This window comes from Canis lupus, chromosome 8, assembly GCF_011100685.1.
Source record: "Canis lupus familiaris isolate Mischka breed German Shepherd chromosome 8, alternate assembly UU_Cfam_GSD_1.0, whole genome shotgun sequence".
NCBI classification, from domain to species: domain Eukaryota; kingdom Metazoa; phylum Chordata; class Mammalia; order Carnivora; family Canidae; genus Canis; species Canis lupus.
In genome coordinates this window covers 46,368,894-46,387,170 of record NC_049229.1, presented here as the reverse complement: position 1 = coordinate 46,387,170, position 18,277 = coordinate 46,368,894, and the positions used below count along the sequence as shown (strand labels likewise).

Below are 18,277 nucleotides of genomic sequence, written 5' to 3'. Positions count from 1 at the left end.
ACCCTCAGCCACCCACTCATGTTTACTCTGGGAGCTAGACCTGACACCAGGCCAGATGACTGACCAATCCATTTAGACACGGACTGGCATGTCTCCCTCTGAGGACTTGGGAATTAAACCATGTAGTGGATGATATTCAGAGCGACAGATAACTCTACCACAGGGAAAGCAAACACAGTGCTCTGTCCCCACTAGGAGGATGTCCCAGGGGTGTCACTGGGCTGTCTACTCACATCTCTGCCATCCTTTTCTAAGCCATTCATCCTACACATTGTGGTGAACCATTTCCTGTGTGCTGGGCATGTAGGTATTCCAGTGATGAGTTAGACATGGTGCCTGACCTGAAGGAGTAGATCATTTAGTACAAGGAGTTGAGGCAGGTGTACACATGTATAAACAAGAGAAGGGTCATAAAATTGAGTCAACAGAGTGCCCTCCCCAAGTTCTGACTGGCCCTTTTAGCTGGGGAATTGGGAGAACTCTATGGGGAAACTCTCACCATGAAACCAATCGTGATTACCAAAAAGTATAAGAGAACCAGATGCAGGAGCTTCTGATTAGTCTCTCCCACACTATTTTACCAAGATGAAAAGAAGCTCTGAACTCACTATTATGAGAAGAGAGTAGGATTTTGCCAAAAATAAAACACAAGTGTTCACTGTCACTTTCTATACTGGGTCATTGCTAGACTAATATGGTACCAGTCCTGACATGTCACAACTCCACACAGTGGGGCCTGCAACTGGTGTGTTATTTAGTACCTTCTTTACCTCCTTGGCCAGATACTTTGTGTGGCCAGCAGCCAACACAAATGTATGTGGGGATCCTGCTCTGATTCAGTCTTCTCAGAAACTTCTTTTCATTAGATGAATTACATTCTGTTCCTTTGGTCTTTTTACACAGGACCAATTTCCTATCACTATCTGCTTTGCCCTACTAGACCATTTCTGAATTTTTAATTTCTTGCAGTATTAGAGTCCCTGATTCACTGAGGGCATTCTACCAATGATCTGTTGGTGTAAAGAATTACCCAAGAGTTCCTATACTCTATTCTACTTCATCCTTGTAAGTCACAAGGCATACACTGTGTTCGCGAAAACCAGATCCTTTGGTTGCTTAAAGATTTTGTGAAAGGAGAGAAAATCTGACATAATAGGGAGTCCCTAAAAGAACAGGAGAGACAGGTGGCGGGACTGGGGCTCCTGAGACCTTTAGTGGGATGATATACGTGGACTTCTTTGATTGCTTTTCATGCAGGGAAGCTACCTGTGTTGTGACTGTCATCTCCCTATTTTCTTTCTAGTTCCTGTCAATTGTGAAAGTTCGTTCTAGCTTACACTCAGCCCCCAAAATTTCACGTACCCCTCTTCTTCCTGTTCACCATTTGACTGATTTCTAGAATAGTCTCTGAACGAAAAAAATCCTGAGTTTATTTGCTTTAGAGACATGCTTGGATTTTCTTACGAGAGTTCTAGAAATGTTGAAGGTGGCAAATAAGAGAGAAGGAAGAAAGGAACTTTCTTCTGGTTTGGGGGAATGAGAATTTTAGAGTACACTTTTAGTAGGCGTACTGATTTCAGAGATTATTTGCAAAACCATTCTTTATGACCTGTGATGTCTTTGAGACACAGTGAGTGATGAAGACAAACCCCACACTCAAGAGGCCACAGGGTGTGGCCAGATCCTCCATTTGCCCCCAACAGCCAACACCTTTTTTGCAGGGAATTGTCTGCCTCCCAGAAGATGAAAATCAATGACTTAGAAACTGATTAACCAATCCAAATAGCAACTGATAAATGGATTAACTCTCTATAATGTAATTCTGCAAGCTTTTGTCTTCTGCCTTCCCCAGGTAAGTTTTTCTATTCCTGGAGGCAAAGCAGAGGCATGGAGGAAGCAAAGGCCAGAGGGAATCATATTAAAGTGGGTGAATCCGTTTATCACTTACTGTCTGGATGGTATTTCTGCTCACATATCTGCTTCCTTTTACAGATTTGTACCCTACGGGACCCTGATTAATGTTAGCCAGTAAATAATGAAAGATAGCTGCAGACATTGGGTATAGCGAGGAGGAAGATACCCCTGTGGTTTAGGCTGATCCCATAAACAGGCAGACTTTTCTTCTTAGTTGCAAACAGGGAGTGTTCATGTGACAAAGAAATCTCCACAATAGGGATCGAAAAACAAGAGAATGGAAGCGTTTCTCCCCATGCACAGAAACCTGTCCAAGCCTTTTCAGCCAGCCCCTAGGAAGTGAGAATGATTTCAGTGCTTGAGAATATGTGCCGTTCTCACAAGCTTCATTTTTAAGATCATGTCCTGAGATTTTTCTTTGCCTTTGGATAAGGACCTTCAGCAGGGGTGGCTTACGAAGGTCTTAAGCCTCAAGGCACACTCACTAACTCACCATTCAACCTTTCTTTGGCATGAGGCTGAGCTAAGCGTCCAGGTCTGATTCTAGGTCCTTGAGGTCTGCTGATTAACTAGTCCTGAGTTCTCTCCATCCCAGCAAGTCTGGACTCTAGGGAGGTGAGGTTGAACGAGAGTGGACACTTGTGTACCTGCCAAGATATTCATCAGAGTCCCCAGAAGCATCTTCAGAAGAAGCTTCCTGGAAATGCCTAAAATCAGTGCTTCTTTGTTTTCGTTTTCAGGGCCAGAGGAATATCTCCCTAACAAGAGCATCTTTCCCAAGGGCAAGGCCTGGGCATGGTCCATTCTCTCTCCCTCTCACCCCACCACCGTTTATGGTTGCCGCCTGGTGTTTGAGACCTAAGTCCTGAGGTCTGGTTGTGCCGGGATGAGAGAAGAGTACTTGACTAGTAGGCCTTTTGGATGCTTTGTGCATCCAGGGAATGGAATCAGAGGAGCAGGGGAGTTTCTGTAAAAATCCAGAGATGGCTTTTGCAAATATTGCAGAAATTACACTAACCTCTGGATGGCTTGCAAGGTATTAGGACTATTGAGCTGAGGAAGATCAAAAAGAAAACAGCCCAATTTAACAACTTGGTTGTAATAAAACCTTGTATCCCGGACTTGATATTCTTCCGAGAGCAGATTCCGCTAAACTGTGGGAGAAAAGGGGCCAGTAGAAACTCGTGTCAGCCTGAAATCAGATTTTTGTTTTCAATGTTTCTATAGCCCAGAAAGGACCGGATGGGACTGTTATTCCCAACAACTACTGTGACTTCTGCCTGGGGGGCTCTAACATGAACAAGAAGAGTGGGCGGCCTGAAGAGCTGGTGTCCTGTGCAGACTGTGGACGCTCTGGTGAGTGTGGCCCCTTCTTGCATCTGTGCCCATAGACCAGGAGCTGTTCCACTTGCATCCCTCGGCCATCTTGTGTGGGGGTTGAAGGGTGGAGTGGAGAAGAGATGGCGGTGATTTTGAGTGGAGAGGAGTTTTCAGGTCATTTTGATGTTTTTCTTCTTTGAGTCTTAAGAACTGGAAGTTATGCCCTGGGATGTAGGAAGAGGGGAAAGTTATGCCCTGGGATGTTGGCTTATTTCTTTGAGGCCTCTCCATGAGGTGGATATTTCTTTGTGTATGTTGTCATGGACAACAGCGAGGTAGTGTTGAAGAAATACCTGGAGACATGGGCCACATGCTTCCTTGTATCGGATGATGTGCACATAACAAAAAGATGTATTTGTTCTGTGGATGAGCCCAGGGCACACTGGAAGAGAATGGAAACATGAATATAGAAAAAGCAGCCACATCTTAAACTGTGGGAGTCTGAGACCCCAGGGTTCATGGGCAGCTGCGTAAAGACCACCTTCATTGACTGCTCATCCCATTTTCTCATATAAAATGGACAAAAGAGACCGGGAAAGGTCAAGGAGCAAAAGGGCAAGTGTTCTCAGGGCTGGTGTGGAGTTGACTTGGCATGTTTTGAAATTTTCGTGTTTGACATCTCCAAGGACTAAAATGATGAAAACAGATTTTGGTCTTGTTCTCTCATTCTTGAACTGAGTTCAGGCCTTCAAGTTTTGTTCAAGATGTTTTGTTTTGCAATCCTAACCAAACCATTATCTTTGGCTGGTTGTGGTTGGTTGGTGCGACCTATCTTTCACATAGTTTTATGTGCTAGTGAAGCCAAAGCACAAGGCAGGGAGGAGAAAAGATCTCAGCTTCATCTTTAGTCTGACCCAGCCCTGACGAGCAGGTGAGATGCAGTTCAGCTGGGTGGTTGGTGTAGTAGTGAGAAGCCATCACTCCTTCCCACATTTCTCCCTTGGGGTCTTTTCTGCTCCGAGGCCCAGGAGAAGGACTGAGGTGACCGCACCTGGGTTTACTGTAACAGCTCAGTTCTTCCTTTACTTTGCTTGCAAACCTGAACTTTAGTCCTTTTATATTTGGTTTCGGGGTCGGTTAGCGTTCCGGATTGACTTGAGTAGCAAATCAGTAATTGCAAGAGGACTGTGGTCTCCAGTGCACATACCCTCCGCAGTGACCTCTTAAGGACCTGACTGGATGGCCCGACCATGTTGGTTTGTTTTCCAAACATGATACCTCACGTTGAACTCTTTCCTCTGCCGGTGCCAGCTTAGAGGAGAGGGCTCGTGTGGCAGTGCACTCCGGGTTTTGAATACTTAAAAGAACATGAATAGTTTTAAAAATAATTAAAGAAAACGAAACAAGTGACATCCAATTCAGTGTTTTTTTAAAAGCAAATTATCAGAAAAAATCTCTATCGCCAGAAGCCCAGTCACCTGTTGGAGTGATATTCGAAGCTGAGTGCGATGGGCTGCTCCGGGCTGGGGGTGCATTAGAGAGGGCAGCTTCAGAATTGTCCCTGCAGACTGCTCTAATCTTCCCCTTTCCTTCCCTACAATCGGTGGGGTACTTGAATCTGATCCACGGGGAACCAGAAGTGGGCAGCTGGTATTGTCTATCCAAAGCCTCTCTCCTCACAGCCTCTATTCAGCTTTTTATCCCCCCAGGATCTGTCGGCTCCGTGACTCAGGGGCCATTTGATACCAGCCTAGGTGTTCTCGTTGCATTTGCCAATTTTGGTGGATGATGTAGTCAAGGTCTGACTCTGAGGCTCCTGAAATAGTCACTACCTTGGGACTAAACAGGTGGCGTTAGCCCATGAGACATGCTTGTTAAGGCAGGTGGGCGAATACTTCTCTAGGGCCTCCTTGGAGTCCTTCCAAGGAAGAGTGTGAAGCTCAGAAAAACTGTCTTTTCCTTCCCATCTACCTCTGTTTCTGGGGGAGAAAATGAGATTCCTGAAATTGACACCATAAGTGAAACACTGTGACCTCATTGGGGATGGAGGGAAGGGCGGTCCTGGGGCCCATTTACAGTGCGAAGAAGTTTAAACCTGAGTTTTCTAGATTTCAGGATACTGGATTTTATTAGGCTTTTGAAACCCTGATGTCCTGCCTTTCTAGCGCTCTGAGTTAGATTTGACAACTCTGGACTTTCTGGAGTAACCAAGACCTGGGCTGGAGTGTGTGTGTGTGTGTGTGTGTGTGTGTGTGTATGTGTGTGTGCGCGTGCATGTGTGTGCACACAGGTGTGCATGTGCCCGCACATGTATGTGGGTGCAGATCACCAAAATTTCCTCCAGTCGTTAAGGAAAACGAGAGACTCGCTTACTGCCTACCACTTATCAGACTTTCCCACTTCTTCTCGCTTTCAGCGCAAATGAACTACATGGTGTAAGGGCAGAATCGAAAGGGTGCCCTAAGAATGGGATTAGAAACGGGTAAAAATAAAAATAAAGCGGACAGAGGCTTAACCACCTCGAATGGGTTATCTGACAGTAATACCTTTGTAAAGCTGACTGTCAAAGTGAAGGACAAACTGTTCAAAGGAACACCAACCGAAACCACCAAAGAAATACCGACCAGGCTTAAAAACCAGCCAGGAAGCTCACTGTCCGGGGCGGGGTTGAGCGGGCGTGCATGCGTATGTATGCAGGCGAAGAGGAGAAAGAAAGACCAAGGTTGCATCTGTCGCTGTCAGAGCTGTGGACATGTGTATTATGGTAGACATGATGCCTTTCCGGGTGTGTATGGGGGGGGAGGGGAAGGAATCCTTTTCCCTGGAAACATTGGATTTGTCCTGTTACCCTTGAATCCCTGTCGCCAGGTGATGCACCCAGCTAATCCCTTTTGGTGTGAAATGGTTTTTGATCTTGCTATTAAGAGTAACGTTGTAAGAATGTAATAAGAATATTAATAATGCTGTCTGTTGCTTAACCCATGTGCTGATATATTCATCATACATGTCAGCTCATTTGGGAGGAGAAGGCAGGAAGGAGGAGGCAGCGGCCGCAGCGCGCACCACGGAGGACTTATTCGGTTCCACGTCAGAAAGTGACACGTCAACTTTCCACGGCTTTGATGAGGACGATTTGGAAGAGCCTCGCTCCTGCCGAGGACGCCGCAGTGGCCGGGGGTCGCCCACAGCAGATAAAAAGGGCAGTTGCTAAACCCACGGAACAGACTCTCTGGGCGATTAGCCGTCACCCTCTGACTTTGGTCGTTATTCTGGGTCTGATTTTTTTTTTTTTTTAAATGAAAGTCAACTTTAGGTTTTCCCTTCATCCTTGCTTTTTCCTCTCTCCTTCCACACACATCCTTCTCCCCCCCTTCCCCCCAGTTTTGAGTGTGTACAACAGAAGCACAAACTACTGAAACAAAGCAAAAGGAAAGAGCAGGATTACAGTCCTTCAGAGAGATGGCATCGTGACGTACTGTTTATTTTCCTATTTTCCGTAGAAATGGGAAGTTAGGTGGCTTGTCTCTCTTTGGCGGGGGTGGGGGGGATCTTTTTGACACGAGCAGAGTCGATTTCCTCAGTTTTCCTATTTATTGGCAAAACGAAGAGAGGAGGAACATTGGGTTTGGAAACAAAGAGCGAATAACATTAAAGATGATTATTTATGTATTCTAGCTATTATTAGAAATGGACTTTTTTTTTGGAGAGAGAGCGAGCGAGAAGGGAAATGAAAGCAATTGAAGTGCTATCCTGCTTGGGAGAGAGCCGCTGGGGGAGGGATTGACTCAAGGACACCTAGTCGGGAGGATTGCCTCAGCTGGGAGATGGCACTTTCTGTACCCCACGGAGTGCGTGGCTCCCTACGGCAGACCCCTCCCCATTTCTGCTCCCTGACCTTTCCATCTTCCTCCCTGCTTGCAAGAAAATGTCAGCAGCTCCTGGGAAGTCTGGGCCTCCGCGTGTGGCCTCCCTCCAGCGCCTGGGCCCTGACTGCCAGCCCCTCCTGGGCTCCTCCCCTCCGCCAGCAAAGCCACTGTTGTGTTGTTGCTGGGGTTTTCCTCACTTTCCTCCTGGCGAAGAGCAATTTGCAAATGCAGGAATGGAATATAAACAGAAAGTCATGGACTCAGCAGTGACAAAGCAACCTGAGGCCGCACTCATGGAAGGAAGAACGATACCTCACAGTATATGCCCCTCTCCCCTGGCCCCTATTTACAAACATAAATTCCCGTTGGATGATCAAGTCTCCCGTGTTTCTTCTTCTATTTTTTTTATAGTGCCCTCCAGGCACTTTGTTTTATGTTTCCAATAGCACCTCCTGAAATAAACCAAAGCAAAACTTGCTCAAGGTCCCTGGGGCGATGGAGAAGACCATCCACCTTGTTGGCAGTCCCAAGAATGAACAGCTGTGCCGTCCTAGTCAAAAGGTATGTCTTGGCTGGCCTGTCTTCCAGTGAGGGCAAAACCATCATAGTTGTTTTTTGTTTGTGTTTTCTTTCTTTCTTTACGTTTCCTCCCCGCTGGCTTGTCTTTGGTTTTCCTGGGTTCACACCACCTTATTAGTGTGGGCGTGGCTACTGGAGTGTGTTCCACCCGGCCCTCTGCTTTCTGTGTGTGCATGCCTATCCATGTGGGCCTGGGCCTAGTGTGGCAACCGAGGCTTGCTTGGACCACAGGAGGGGCCCTGTGCGGAGAATGATGGGCTTCTGGCTTCTGGCTTCAACCATAAGAGAACATGGCTGGGGAAGTGCTTGGCTAACTCTTGCCTCCTTTGGCTGCACCTGGTGGGTGGAACCCAGGGGTCTGAGGTCGGAGCTGGCTGTCATACTTGGGCGGAATGAGAGAGCGCGGCCACAAGGGGTCTGCATGTCTAGGGTGGGATTCCTTGCTCCTTGTACCAATTTACCAGCCAAGGGGGTGAGTCCAAATGAAAGAGGATGTCTCATTAGGAAAACACTCAACGGCACTGATCTGAAGATTCTAAACTTCCACCAAGTGTGGTCAGGGTCTCCGGCCTCCATGAGAGCATAGGTCCAGAGATGTGGGCACTGCCATTTGGCTTGGGTTGGGAGAGCCAAGTAGCCACCCAGGCAACAGACTGCTTGTAAGTGTCTGGGAAGATCTACTTTGACAATCCAGGCTTTGCAAATCTTCATGAATTAGACCTCTCATTAAAATAACAAACCAATTGAACAAAAGCAAAGACTAAGCAAAGAGACCCACAAATGGACTCTTTGTGCTTCCCTGGTAGCCTGAGACAGAAAGAACTTCTACTTTTCTCCTGCTTGAAATGTGTAAGTGCTGGCCTGGGCATTTGCTCTCGGTTGTGAGAGAATGAAGGGAACAACCTCACCCACTTTGGGGATGTTCTGTATGTGACCCTGCTCCTGGCAAATACGGAGTAAACCTCCTGCGGTGTAATATTCCTGCATGACGTGTATGAAAAGGCCCATAGAGTTAGTTCCAGTCGATTTCTGCTAAGCGGATACAACCTGCCCTTACTGTCACTCTCCTCCTTGTCATCTGTTCTGTTACTTGGACTTAGATGTTGGATTCATAGCATTGTGACTTGCCCTCATTGATGAACTGTGGGCTTCTATGTTAACAAAAATATGTCCAACCAATCTATACAATTATTCAAAATCTGTGTAGTTGTTTGTAGTCCTAACATTCTCAATGACATCTTGCCTTTGAACTTGAAAATAAATTTTTAAAAACCGACTTAATTTAAATTATAAGAAGCCACCTAATTTCTGAAGGAGAACCAAAATGAAGAACTGTCTAAACAGGGGAACCTCCTATGGAAAGAATTATCTGAGGATGGTTATTGCTTCTCTATTTTAATTTTATGAGCAGAGCTTGATCTTCTGTTCTTCCTTTTGGGGGTAGTAGATGTCCTCATCTTTCTCAGTTGGTGTAGCGAACCGAGCATAGTAATGTATCCTAGCATGGCCTGAGCACCTTGTCTCACCTTGCTTATCATATCTTCTAACAGACTCAGTCAGAATTTACATCCTTAAAAAACAAAAAGGAGCTGGAGGGGACTTTGAAGATAATCAAGTTCAAATTTTCCACTTTTCAGTTGAGAAAGATCAATCCAGAGAGGTTGAGTGAGGTTTGAGAGAGTGGAATGAATGTGACTTTGAAGACAAATGTCTTTTTTTTTTTTTTTTTTTGACAAATGTCTTAAGGTGAAGGAAGGAAACTGAGAGGAGGAAGCTGGCTGTCATGGGTTTCCAAGTGCCTGCACAGTTGATGTTATACCTTTATCCCCATTTCTCTACAAAACAATGGCCAATGTTTATGTAGCAGGCATTGTTCTAAGTGCTTTCCCTAGGACAGTTCATTTAATTCATCCTCATGATTATCCGAGGAGGTAGGTGCTTGTATCATGCCCCATTTTACAGATAAGGAATCTGAGGCTTAGGAATAAGGCTAAAAAAGATATACGGAAGGCCTCCCAGTTAATAAGAAGCCCGGTTTTGGTCCTGGCAACCTGAATCCAGGACCTGTATTCCTTTACTATTGTTCTGTGCTGCCAATTGCAGGGTCCTGTATATGGAATATAGAAATATACATATATACATATTAAGTTTTTTTTAATTTATAATTTTTTAAAGTTTGGATGTCATTAGTTTATTATAAAAGAGAGACATGGAAATACTTTATATGATGAAAGCTTTCAGAACCTCACTGGAAGGGGTTAGTTTTCTGTGATGCTATTTCAATAGGATTTTTCTCAGTCTATGTACTTCCCAACAATGTCACCCACCATCTCTAAATTAAAAAGTAACCCTTGTCATCTAGAACTACTTTGGTGCCTCTGTATTCTGGGAGAAGAACTTTATTTCCAACTTTCACACTAACTGGTTGAATCTCTCCACCCTTTCCTTTAGAGGCCAATCCAACAGCTACTACAGTTGCTTGCAGTACTTTTCCTTGATATTTTTCTGGAATCATAATGCCTCCTTTGGTTATGGTTTCGGCTGCACTTCTTTCAGCTCCTTTTCTAACTACTACTTGGTCAAAGAGGGGAAGATAGAGATAGGTAGGTAGATAGATAGATATCCCTCTCTTTTTCTCAGGTCCAATCAAAGAAGGGGGTGTTGTAATGAATACAATTTTAAAAGATAACCTTATTAAAAGCAATTTTAAAACTGAAGAGTAAACAATTGGATCCTCAAAAAGACAATTCTGATTAAAATTCTGTGCAGATTATTGCAGAGAGCTCATCTTCTAAACCATCATTTCTAGACATTCCCTCCTGACTGACACCTATTAGGAACCATGTCCTTTCTTTTTTCTTTTCTTTTCTTTTCTTTTCTTTTCTTTTCTTTTCTTTTCTTCTTTTCTTTTCTTTTCTTTTCTTTTCTTTTCTTTTCTTTTCTTTTCTTTTCTTTTCTTTTCTTTTCTTTTCTTTCTTTCTTTCTTTCTTTCTTTCTTTCTTTCTTTCTTTCTTTCTTTCTTTCTTTCTTTCTTTCTTTCTTACCTCAGGAGTTGCAAGAGCTATGTGAGCACTCAACACATCTATCATTTTGTTGTTGCTTTTGTTAAATACATATCACTACTCAAATTCAATATAAAAGAAATTAGAGTCATCAAGATGAAAGCAATCTGACTAGTTTCTTTTGTCCTCAGCTCAGGAAAGCACCACCCATAATGACTCAGAAGTGTCACCAAATTTTCCGAGTCTTAGCCCAAAGATGGGAGAACCAAAGATATAGAACTTTCTAAATTTGTTACAACCTTCAAATTCTCTGGGGAGAACCGTTGATGTAAAACTGATGACTGTTGTCTATCTGATGTTTTTTCCCTCCTAGAACAATCTAATCCTTTTTTTCTGTTATTGAGACAGTGTAGGGATCAGGTCCTTTATTCTGTAATAGTTGGAGTGAGAAATATGCATTTAATTTTTTAAAGGTACTTTAAAGTCAGTAATGCAATTTGCTACTGGTATTTGAGAGAGAAGGATTTAATAAAAATATGATGTTCACATCAATTGTACCCCTTTAAACCTTCCTGCTTACTTTGCATCTCTCTATGCACCTAATGGGCTACAGCCTGATATTGTCTTTATATAGCACTTGAGGGAACACAGGATCATTACTCGGGGAGAGAACTAAAAGCTGTTTGGAGGTACTCACTTCACGGTGGAATAAAATTAATTAATATTATCCCAATATGCCTCCTGTTACATCTGATGAATATGATCTTAAACTTGTACTTAAAGTTTGAACAGGCTCATGTATTAGGAATTTTTCTGCAGATTTTGGTTAGCCTTTGGAAGTGAAGTTAATTGTGTTGTGAATTTTTGGAGTGAGGCATTTTTGATCTAGCGAGTAGAAACCTGGAGTAGAAATAAAATGTTCTAGATTCTGGACTTCGTCCCTGTGTAAATTTGTTGCCATGAATATCTGCTTCAGTTTCTCTATCCCTAGTGTTTGGATGTTTCTTACCCTATCATAATATATAACCAACATTATCTCATGATGATTCTTAAAAAAAAAGTTTAGGGTAGGATAGGTATCATTTGTTCCATTTTACTGATGAAGAAACAGATTGATCACGTTAGGTGACTGTCTAAAATTCCAGGCTCAGTAAGTGGTGTTTGGGTCTTCTAAGAATCTTTCCTCAGTCTATTTTGACTTCTCCATAGATCATATTTTGAGATTTCTTGAGTAAGATGAGTAAAGCATTTGAGGTCTTTTATTCAAGACCTCACTGGGTTGAGACATATTTGATTCTGTAAAAATGAAACCAAACAAAACCCAACCCAACCTATGATCACATTAGAATCCTGCCAAGAAGTAGCAATGTTGAAGTCCTTGTGAACTTTCCCAAGGAATTAAGGTTGAGCTTCTTACATGGGCAAGTTTTGGTGGTCATATCGGGGTGGGGGTAAGGGTGGGAGTAGTGAGGTGGCAAGGAGTGAACACTTCACATGCCCAAGAGCTTCTAACGCTGGAGAATTGAATTATATGATAGTCTTGTGCTCAATAAAAGTGATTTCTGACCATTTTCTCAAAATAACAGTACAGGAAAAACCATTCTGCTTGATTGATTTACAAAATAGCTGGGAATGATGGAAGAACGCTGTCAGAACTGAATTATTAGCTAAAAAGCATTGGCAGTTAGGTTTTCAAAGTATCTCAATACTGGCCCTCAAGCAATGACTATGGCTTAAAAATTGTTAATTTTAAAATAATTTCGGATATACAAAACACTCACACAAATAATATAAAGAATTACTATTTACTCTTTACTTAGATTCTTCAAATAATCTCAGTAAAATGATCACAATCAAGACATTAATATTGATGCAACACTTCTCAATCTACAGACCTTATTCAGATTGTACCAGTAGTCTCACTAATAATGTCCTTTTTCTGGTCCAGGATTCATCTAGGATCACATGTAGTATTTAGTTGTCATGTCCTCTTAAAGCCCTTTAATCTAGAGTAGTTAGTTCCATAGTCTTTCTTTGTCTTTCATACCTTGATGCTAGTTAATTCCTAGGAAGCCCTTCTCCTTGGGTTTGTGTTCTGTTACCTAAGGGCTACTGTCAGGTTATGAATTTGCATAAGAGTACCATAGAAATAATGTTGCATCCTTATCAGGGCTTATGTCAGGGGGTACATGACTGATTTTCCCATAGTTGGTGACTCAGATGTGTTTGTCCTTTCAGTTCAGGTTCAGGCTAGTATGTTTATATGCTTTGGATGATAATATTTCCATTCATATATGCCTTTGTTTATTTGGCAACTAGAGGCTGAATAACCATAGCATGTATATGTCTGCTCAGCCCTGTAAAAGACAGGATAAAATTAAACACGGGACCAATGGATTTGGTATTCACTGGATTTTTGGCAATCTAGTTGGGCAGACTGGATATTAACAAGTAGTTAAAAATGTGTGAGAGCATCATGGGGTGATATGTGATTACTTTTGCTGGAGATCACAGTAGTCAGGGAGATTTTCTTGGAGGAAGCCATCCAGATCAACTAAGAGCTCTAGATCGGCTATTGCTATTTAACCTTAGGCAAGAATGTCTGTTTTCAGAGAGGATGGAGGTGGAGCTGAACAAAAGGCAAAGCTGGAGATCACAACCTGAATCATGTAAAATGGCAAAAATCACAGTGTGAAAAACATATTTAAGTATCGTTCTGTCGTGTTTTGTTCATGCCATGAGTTTAGTGCTTGTTATAACTGTTTGTAGTTCCTTCTCATCAAACAGATGATGTGTTCCTTGAGGGCAAAGATGATGTCATTCATGTCCTTTGGACAGTGCCTGACACCATTGTGCCGTAATTATTTATTGAAATAAACTGAGAACTGAGCAATGTTTCTGAGCTAATTAGTGGAAGGATTTAGTGCCTCATCCCATACGTGGTGGATGCTCAATAAATACTGTGGACGGAGAGGTTGGAGAGGACATATCTGGGCATAGCATCCATTGGTCAAGTCAGAGGGAGCCCAGTTCTCCAGGAACCCATATAGTAGTGATGGGAGGTCAGGAGGGAGAAGGAGAATGTGAAGACAGGGGTAAGGGGAAGGTTGGAGATGTGTGGAAGCATGGAAAGGTAGCCTTTTTGAAGTTAACTGACGTCAGAAGACTAAGAGATAAGGGGACCTTTTCAATGGCCTGCAGTTGGCCCAGCCAGAGGAAATGAAGGAGAAAGTGGATGTTAGGAGCACAAGAGCAGGAACCAACCAGCTATTTTCTAGGTGGCTTAACTGGGGCAAAAGAAAAGTGTGTGTGTGTGCATGTCTGTTGGGGGTCAAGGATGAGAATTTGAGGAAATTGAAAGGGCATCAGGGTATGGCTATGAGACAGACTCACTCCAAGTGTGTGCAGGTGATATCTCACTGGGGGGGTTGGGGGCATTGGGAGATGCACAGAAAAATTCCTGGCAGGGAGTGGAAATTTGGGTACCTGATAAGGGAACACTCAGCAGGTACCTGTGGGAGGTCTGAACACCAACTAGCTTTACCAGTGGGGTGAAGAGTCTAGAGGCAGATGGGACAGTGAAGAGGTGAGCACTAGGGAAGAGGACTGGAGTGTGGGCAAGGGCATCAGGAAAGCAGATCTGAGAGGTCAGACAGTGAGAGCGCATGGGATGAGATGGAGGGAAGGAAATAGGAGCAGACAGAGGGAGAGGGCTTGGTGGTGGGTAGAAATGAGACTCCTCTCAGCCTCCCTTTGAAAACATAAGTAGACAGAGCCTCAGCATCTATACCAGTCCTGTACCCCTGATCAGTGAGCGAGTAATGGCTTGGATGTTAGAAGGAAAATGGAGCACGGAGGATTCAACTTGGAGTAGACTGAGCCACTCATTTGGTTTTGAACTTTGGTCCCTGCTGCCTTGCCATTTTCAAGTTGGGCCCTGCTTTTGTTTCCTCCCTCCCTTATTACCCAGCCCAACATGACCTGGGCCCTGTTTAGGGGTGCCCATCTCTGCCCTCAGGAACTGCTTCCGGGGTGAAATGTGATAGGGCTTGGTTTTATGGCTTCCTCCTTTGTGCGGAATACTCCATTCCAAAGACTAAAATAACTTAGCAGATTTCATTTCCGCTAGAAGTAAAACCTATTCCTGGTTGGTACTCATCCTGGCTAAAAGACCCACCAGGATTGAATTGCCACTAGGTTCCAAGACTAACAGTTGGGATCCCTGGGCTAGTTGAGGACTGGAATGGATCTTTGGGCTTCGTTCTCTCCCTGAGTAATTCGGACAGCCTGGAATCACTTGGGGTTGAGGGTGAGGGTGTGTGCATGAAGCCTTAGGCCAAATGGGGCATCAGTTGGGGGTGACCTGCTGTGGTCCTACACCCTAGAACTACACATTTCCACTTAGGCAATAGGCGGACAGATTGCATCGTAATGGTCCTTCTGGGGTATTTAAATAGTGAAAAGATGCAGCTTCCAAGGAGAGGGGAAAAAACCATAGATTTTGCCAGCACCTAGTTTTGCCTACTCCACCACCTAGGGACTGGAAATCCAGTCCTCGCTGCGTCCTCGCTGTTTCTTGTGTTATCCAGTTGCCCAGGCACAGCTGACCTGCCCGATTGCTGGCTGATCTCGTGCTGCTGGCGATCAAGGCACAGGAGACGCTAGCCTGGTTCTCCTTGCAGAGCCGTGATCTCATTAGCATGGCTGTAGGTAGTAGGTTCTCTTCCTTCCTTCTTTTGTTTTTCTTTTCAACTCATTTCATTTCCACCACCCCCTTAATTTTTAATCTTTCCTTTTTTAGGTAGTTGTCCTGTACTGTTGTTTTTGTTTTATCTTTCGTTGCCTTTCCCTCTGCAGTCAACTCTGTGACCTGGGGACTCCGGCATCCTACAAGCAAGCCATTTCCGAAGAAGGTGACAAGAAGCCACGTTGATTTGCGCCTCCTCCTCCTCCTCCTCCTCCTCTTCCTCTTCCCTTGCCTGGCCCCTTCCTGCGTGTGTGTTTCAGCCAACACAGGAGCCTGGATTGTGGAAAAGCCTCCAGCGCGACTCAGCTCAGCTCAGAGAAGTCTCGGGAATGGCCTAAGTTTGTGCAATAAGAAGATTTTTTTTCTTTTTAAAATTCTTCATTACATTTTCTTTAAGTGTCTGTGAGAAAGTACCCAGGTCAGACTGGAATTGCTCTACAATAGAAATAACTGAACACAAACAAACTGACGGAAAAAAAAAAAAGAGTTAACTATTTTATTTATTTCAATATTTAAAAGAAAAAAGTGCTGACGTGGCACGGTATTTTTGTTTAAAGTACCTTCTACTTCAAAAGTTAAAAGCAATTTTGTGAAGACACGAAATCAAAAGAGTACTTAATGTAAAATAAAGACTGCATATTAACTCTAAGGAAAAATACCCCACATTTTTAATAAGAAAATAAAGATCAACTCTGCTCTCTCAGGCTTTTAAAAAAGCCATTCATGTATGTGCTTTAGGTATTTTTATTTCCGCGAGTTGGATGTGGTAAGTGAGGAGTCGATTGGTTTTTTTTTTCCCCCTTCTTCAAAATTCTATTGAAAGTGTTGGTGATCTTATATGGTTATGTGTTTAGACGTGACCGAAATAAATTAGCCACAAAGGCTATCAGCAGTCTCTCCACCCCTGCCCCCCATACGCCCCCCACCCCCGTAGGCAATCCCCATTTATCTGGATGTCAAGAAGCAGCTCGCCTCCTGCTCGTCATGTCTGATGAGGCCTAGTTCAGAAAGGAATTCCATCTAGTGATTAACTGTATCTCTGCGAGTTCAACATTTTCGAACACAGACAGCTTTGTTTACAATAATTCAGTGAAGAAAGAGAAAAAAAAAAGGACAAGAAAATAAGCATCAGCTGAGATGATATTAATTTGGTCACCTAACAACTTCCAGAGGAGACTTGCAAAGGGAGCCTTCTGCTGAGCTGGCTTTGTGGTGGGGGCTAAGGTTCTAGTGTGTCCCCAAGGGTGAGGAAGGCCAAGCTGAACGACAGAAGCCTCAAATGCAGTGGCTCGTGGGGGTAAAGGAGAAAGGCGCGTGTTCTAACATGTCCTTTTATGGCCGTGTGGGTGGAAGTGAACGTGGTGGCCTGAGAAATGTAATTCAACACTGTCTGTGGCCTGGCGAAGGAGCTGGGCTGAGCCGCGAGGCCCCTTGGTTCTATTCCAGGTCTTCTCTGTGTCCATGCTCGTGACTTTCCCTCACTTGCCAGCAGAGTCATAATCACGAATGCACAGTCGAACGCCGAGTGTTCTCGTCAGCGAGTCTTCGAGTGTCAGAGTCACTGAAATGGGTCTGAGTTTGAGAATCTCTCTTTTGCCTTCAAAAGGGGGAGATTGGATGGGCACAGACGTCCTGCTAGCCCCTTCAGCTTTCTCATGCAAGGCCAGTCCCCCGGGTGGGGGCGGGGGGAGCTTACCAAAAGTGTCTTTGTATGATTTTGTAGCCCTTTCCTGTGACATTTTCTGATAGAAAAAGTCCCTTTTCAAAACACTAGTAATTATAACAATAACCTACTCTCCAACCAACTCCCGCAAGTTATAATGTGTAGCATTGTGATAAAGCTTTGCATAATGTAGGGTTTGTATCAACTTTGTGTAAGTTTCTGTTAAATAAAAGTCTGTTTCCAATGCTCCTATAGCATCTCTGTAAATTTTGCTTTACCAACCTCATCCTATGTGAGTTCGACCTTCATACCGTCTTGAAAGGATGCTTCCCACTTGCATGCCCAAGGTGTGTTGAACCTCACCGTTTTTCTTAGAAGCACAGTGCAAAACTGTGGTGCCACTGGCTTGACTGACAGGTTAGTGGCTTGGGAGCTGAACAGTGCCCAGAGTTGGTGCCAGTACCTGCTCTCTGAGTCCAGAGTTACCGTTATCCACCCATCATCACCACAGCCATTGTCACCCTCTCCGGGGAGAGCCTGTTTATGTGTCCAGACTTGATACACCTGTTGAGCGTTGCCATTGTATCTGTGCCAAGAAGAGTTTGGCATAAGAACGCAAGATTTACTGTGCGCTGGGAAAAATCCGGGAGGTTAATGTTTCCATTACTTGAGCAGTGCTCTTGCTATAGGTCCCCAAGCTGCCAGTTGGCACAGCTATAAACCAGACCCTGCGATAGGTTTCTTCTTGTGTGTGGAGGTGAATACTCTTCTCCTATGGGTGCTTTCGGTCAGGTGGAACCAGACCAGCCTTTCAGGCCACGTCTTGCCCTCTAAGCATTGTCACATTGTGACATTTATTATGGGCTTATAAGTTTCTTTAGTGGTAAAAAGCCACCCTCCCCCAGCCTTAACATCCCCCCCCCCCCAGCCAAAAACCTGTAGGCTTTTGTTTTCTTTTTATTTCCATAAATTATGTTACATATAATTTCCATTTTAATGTTCAGTGGCATTAAGTACATTCACACTGTTGTACAGCCATTACCTCCATCCACCTCCAGAACTTTCTCATCCTTACCAAATGAAACTCTGTGCCTATTAAATAGAACTCATTCTCTGCTCTCCTTAGCCCCTGGCAACGGCTATTCTACTTTCTGTTTCTATGTATTTAGGCTACTCTAGGTGCCTC

General features: G+C 43.9%; 1 protein-coding gene across 5 annotated transcripts in view; it reads left to right on the top strand.

Annotated features, from left to right (window-relative positions):
* Nucleotides 1-18,277, top strand: part of DPF3 (double PHD fingers 3) — a 259,890-nt gene that overhangs the window by 190,945 nt on the left and 50,668 nt on the right. For 3 of the 5 annotated variants that reach the window (XM_038545160.1, XM_038545159.1, XM_038545161.1), the window contains one exon: nt 3,142-3,270. In XM_038545160.1, the coding sequence (XP_038401088.1) occupies nt 3,142-3,270 (129 nt within the window). Of the gene's footprint in view, nt 1-3,141; nt 3,271-6,245; nt 7,662-15,538; nt 17,344-18,277 lie in introns of those variants that run through there. The other 2 variants (XR_005363505.1, XR_005363504.1) reach the window with 1 other exon arrangement.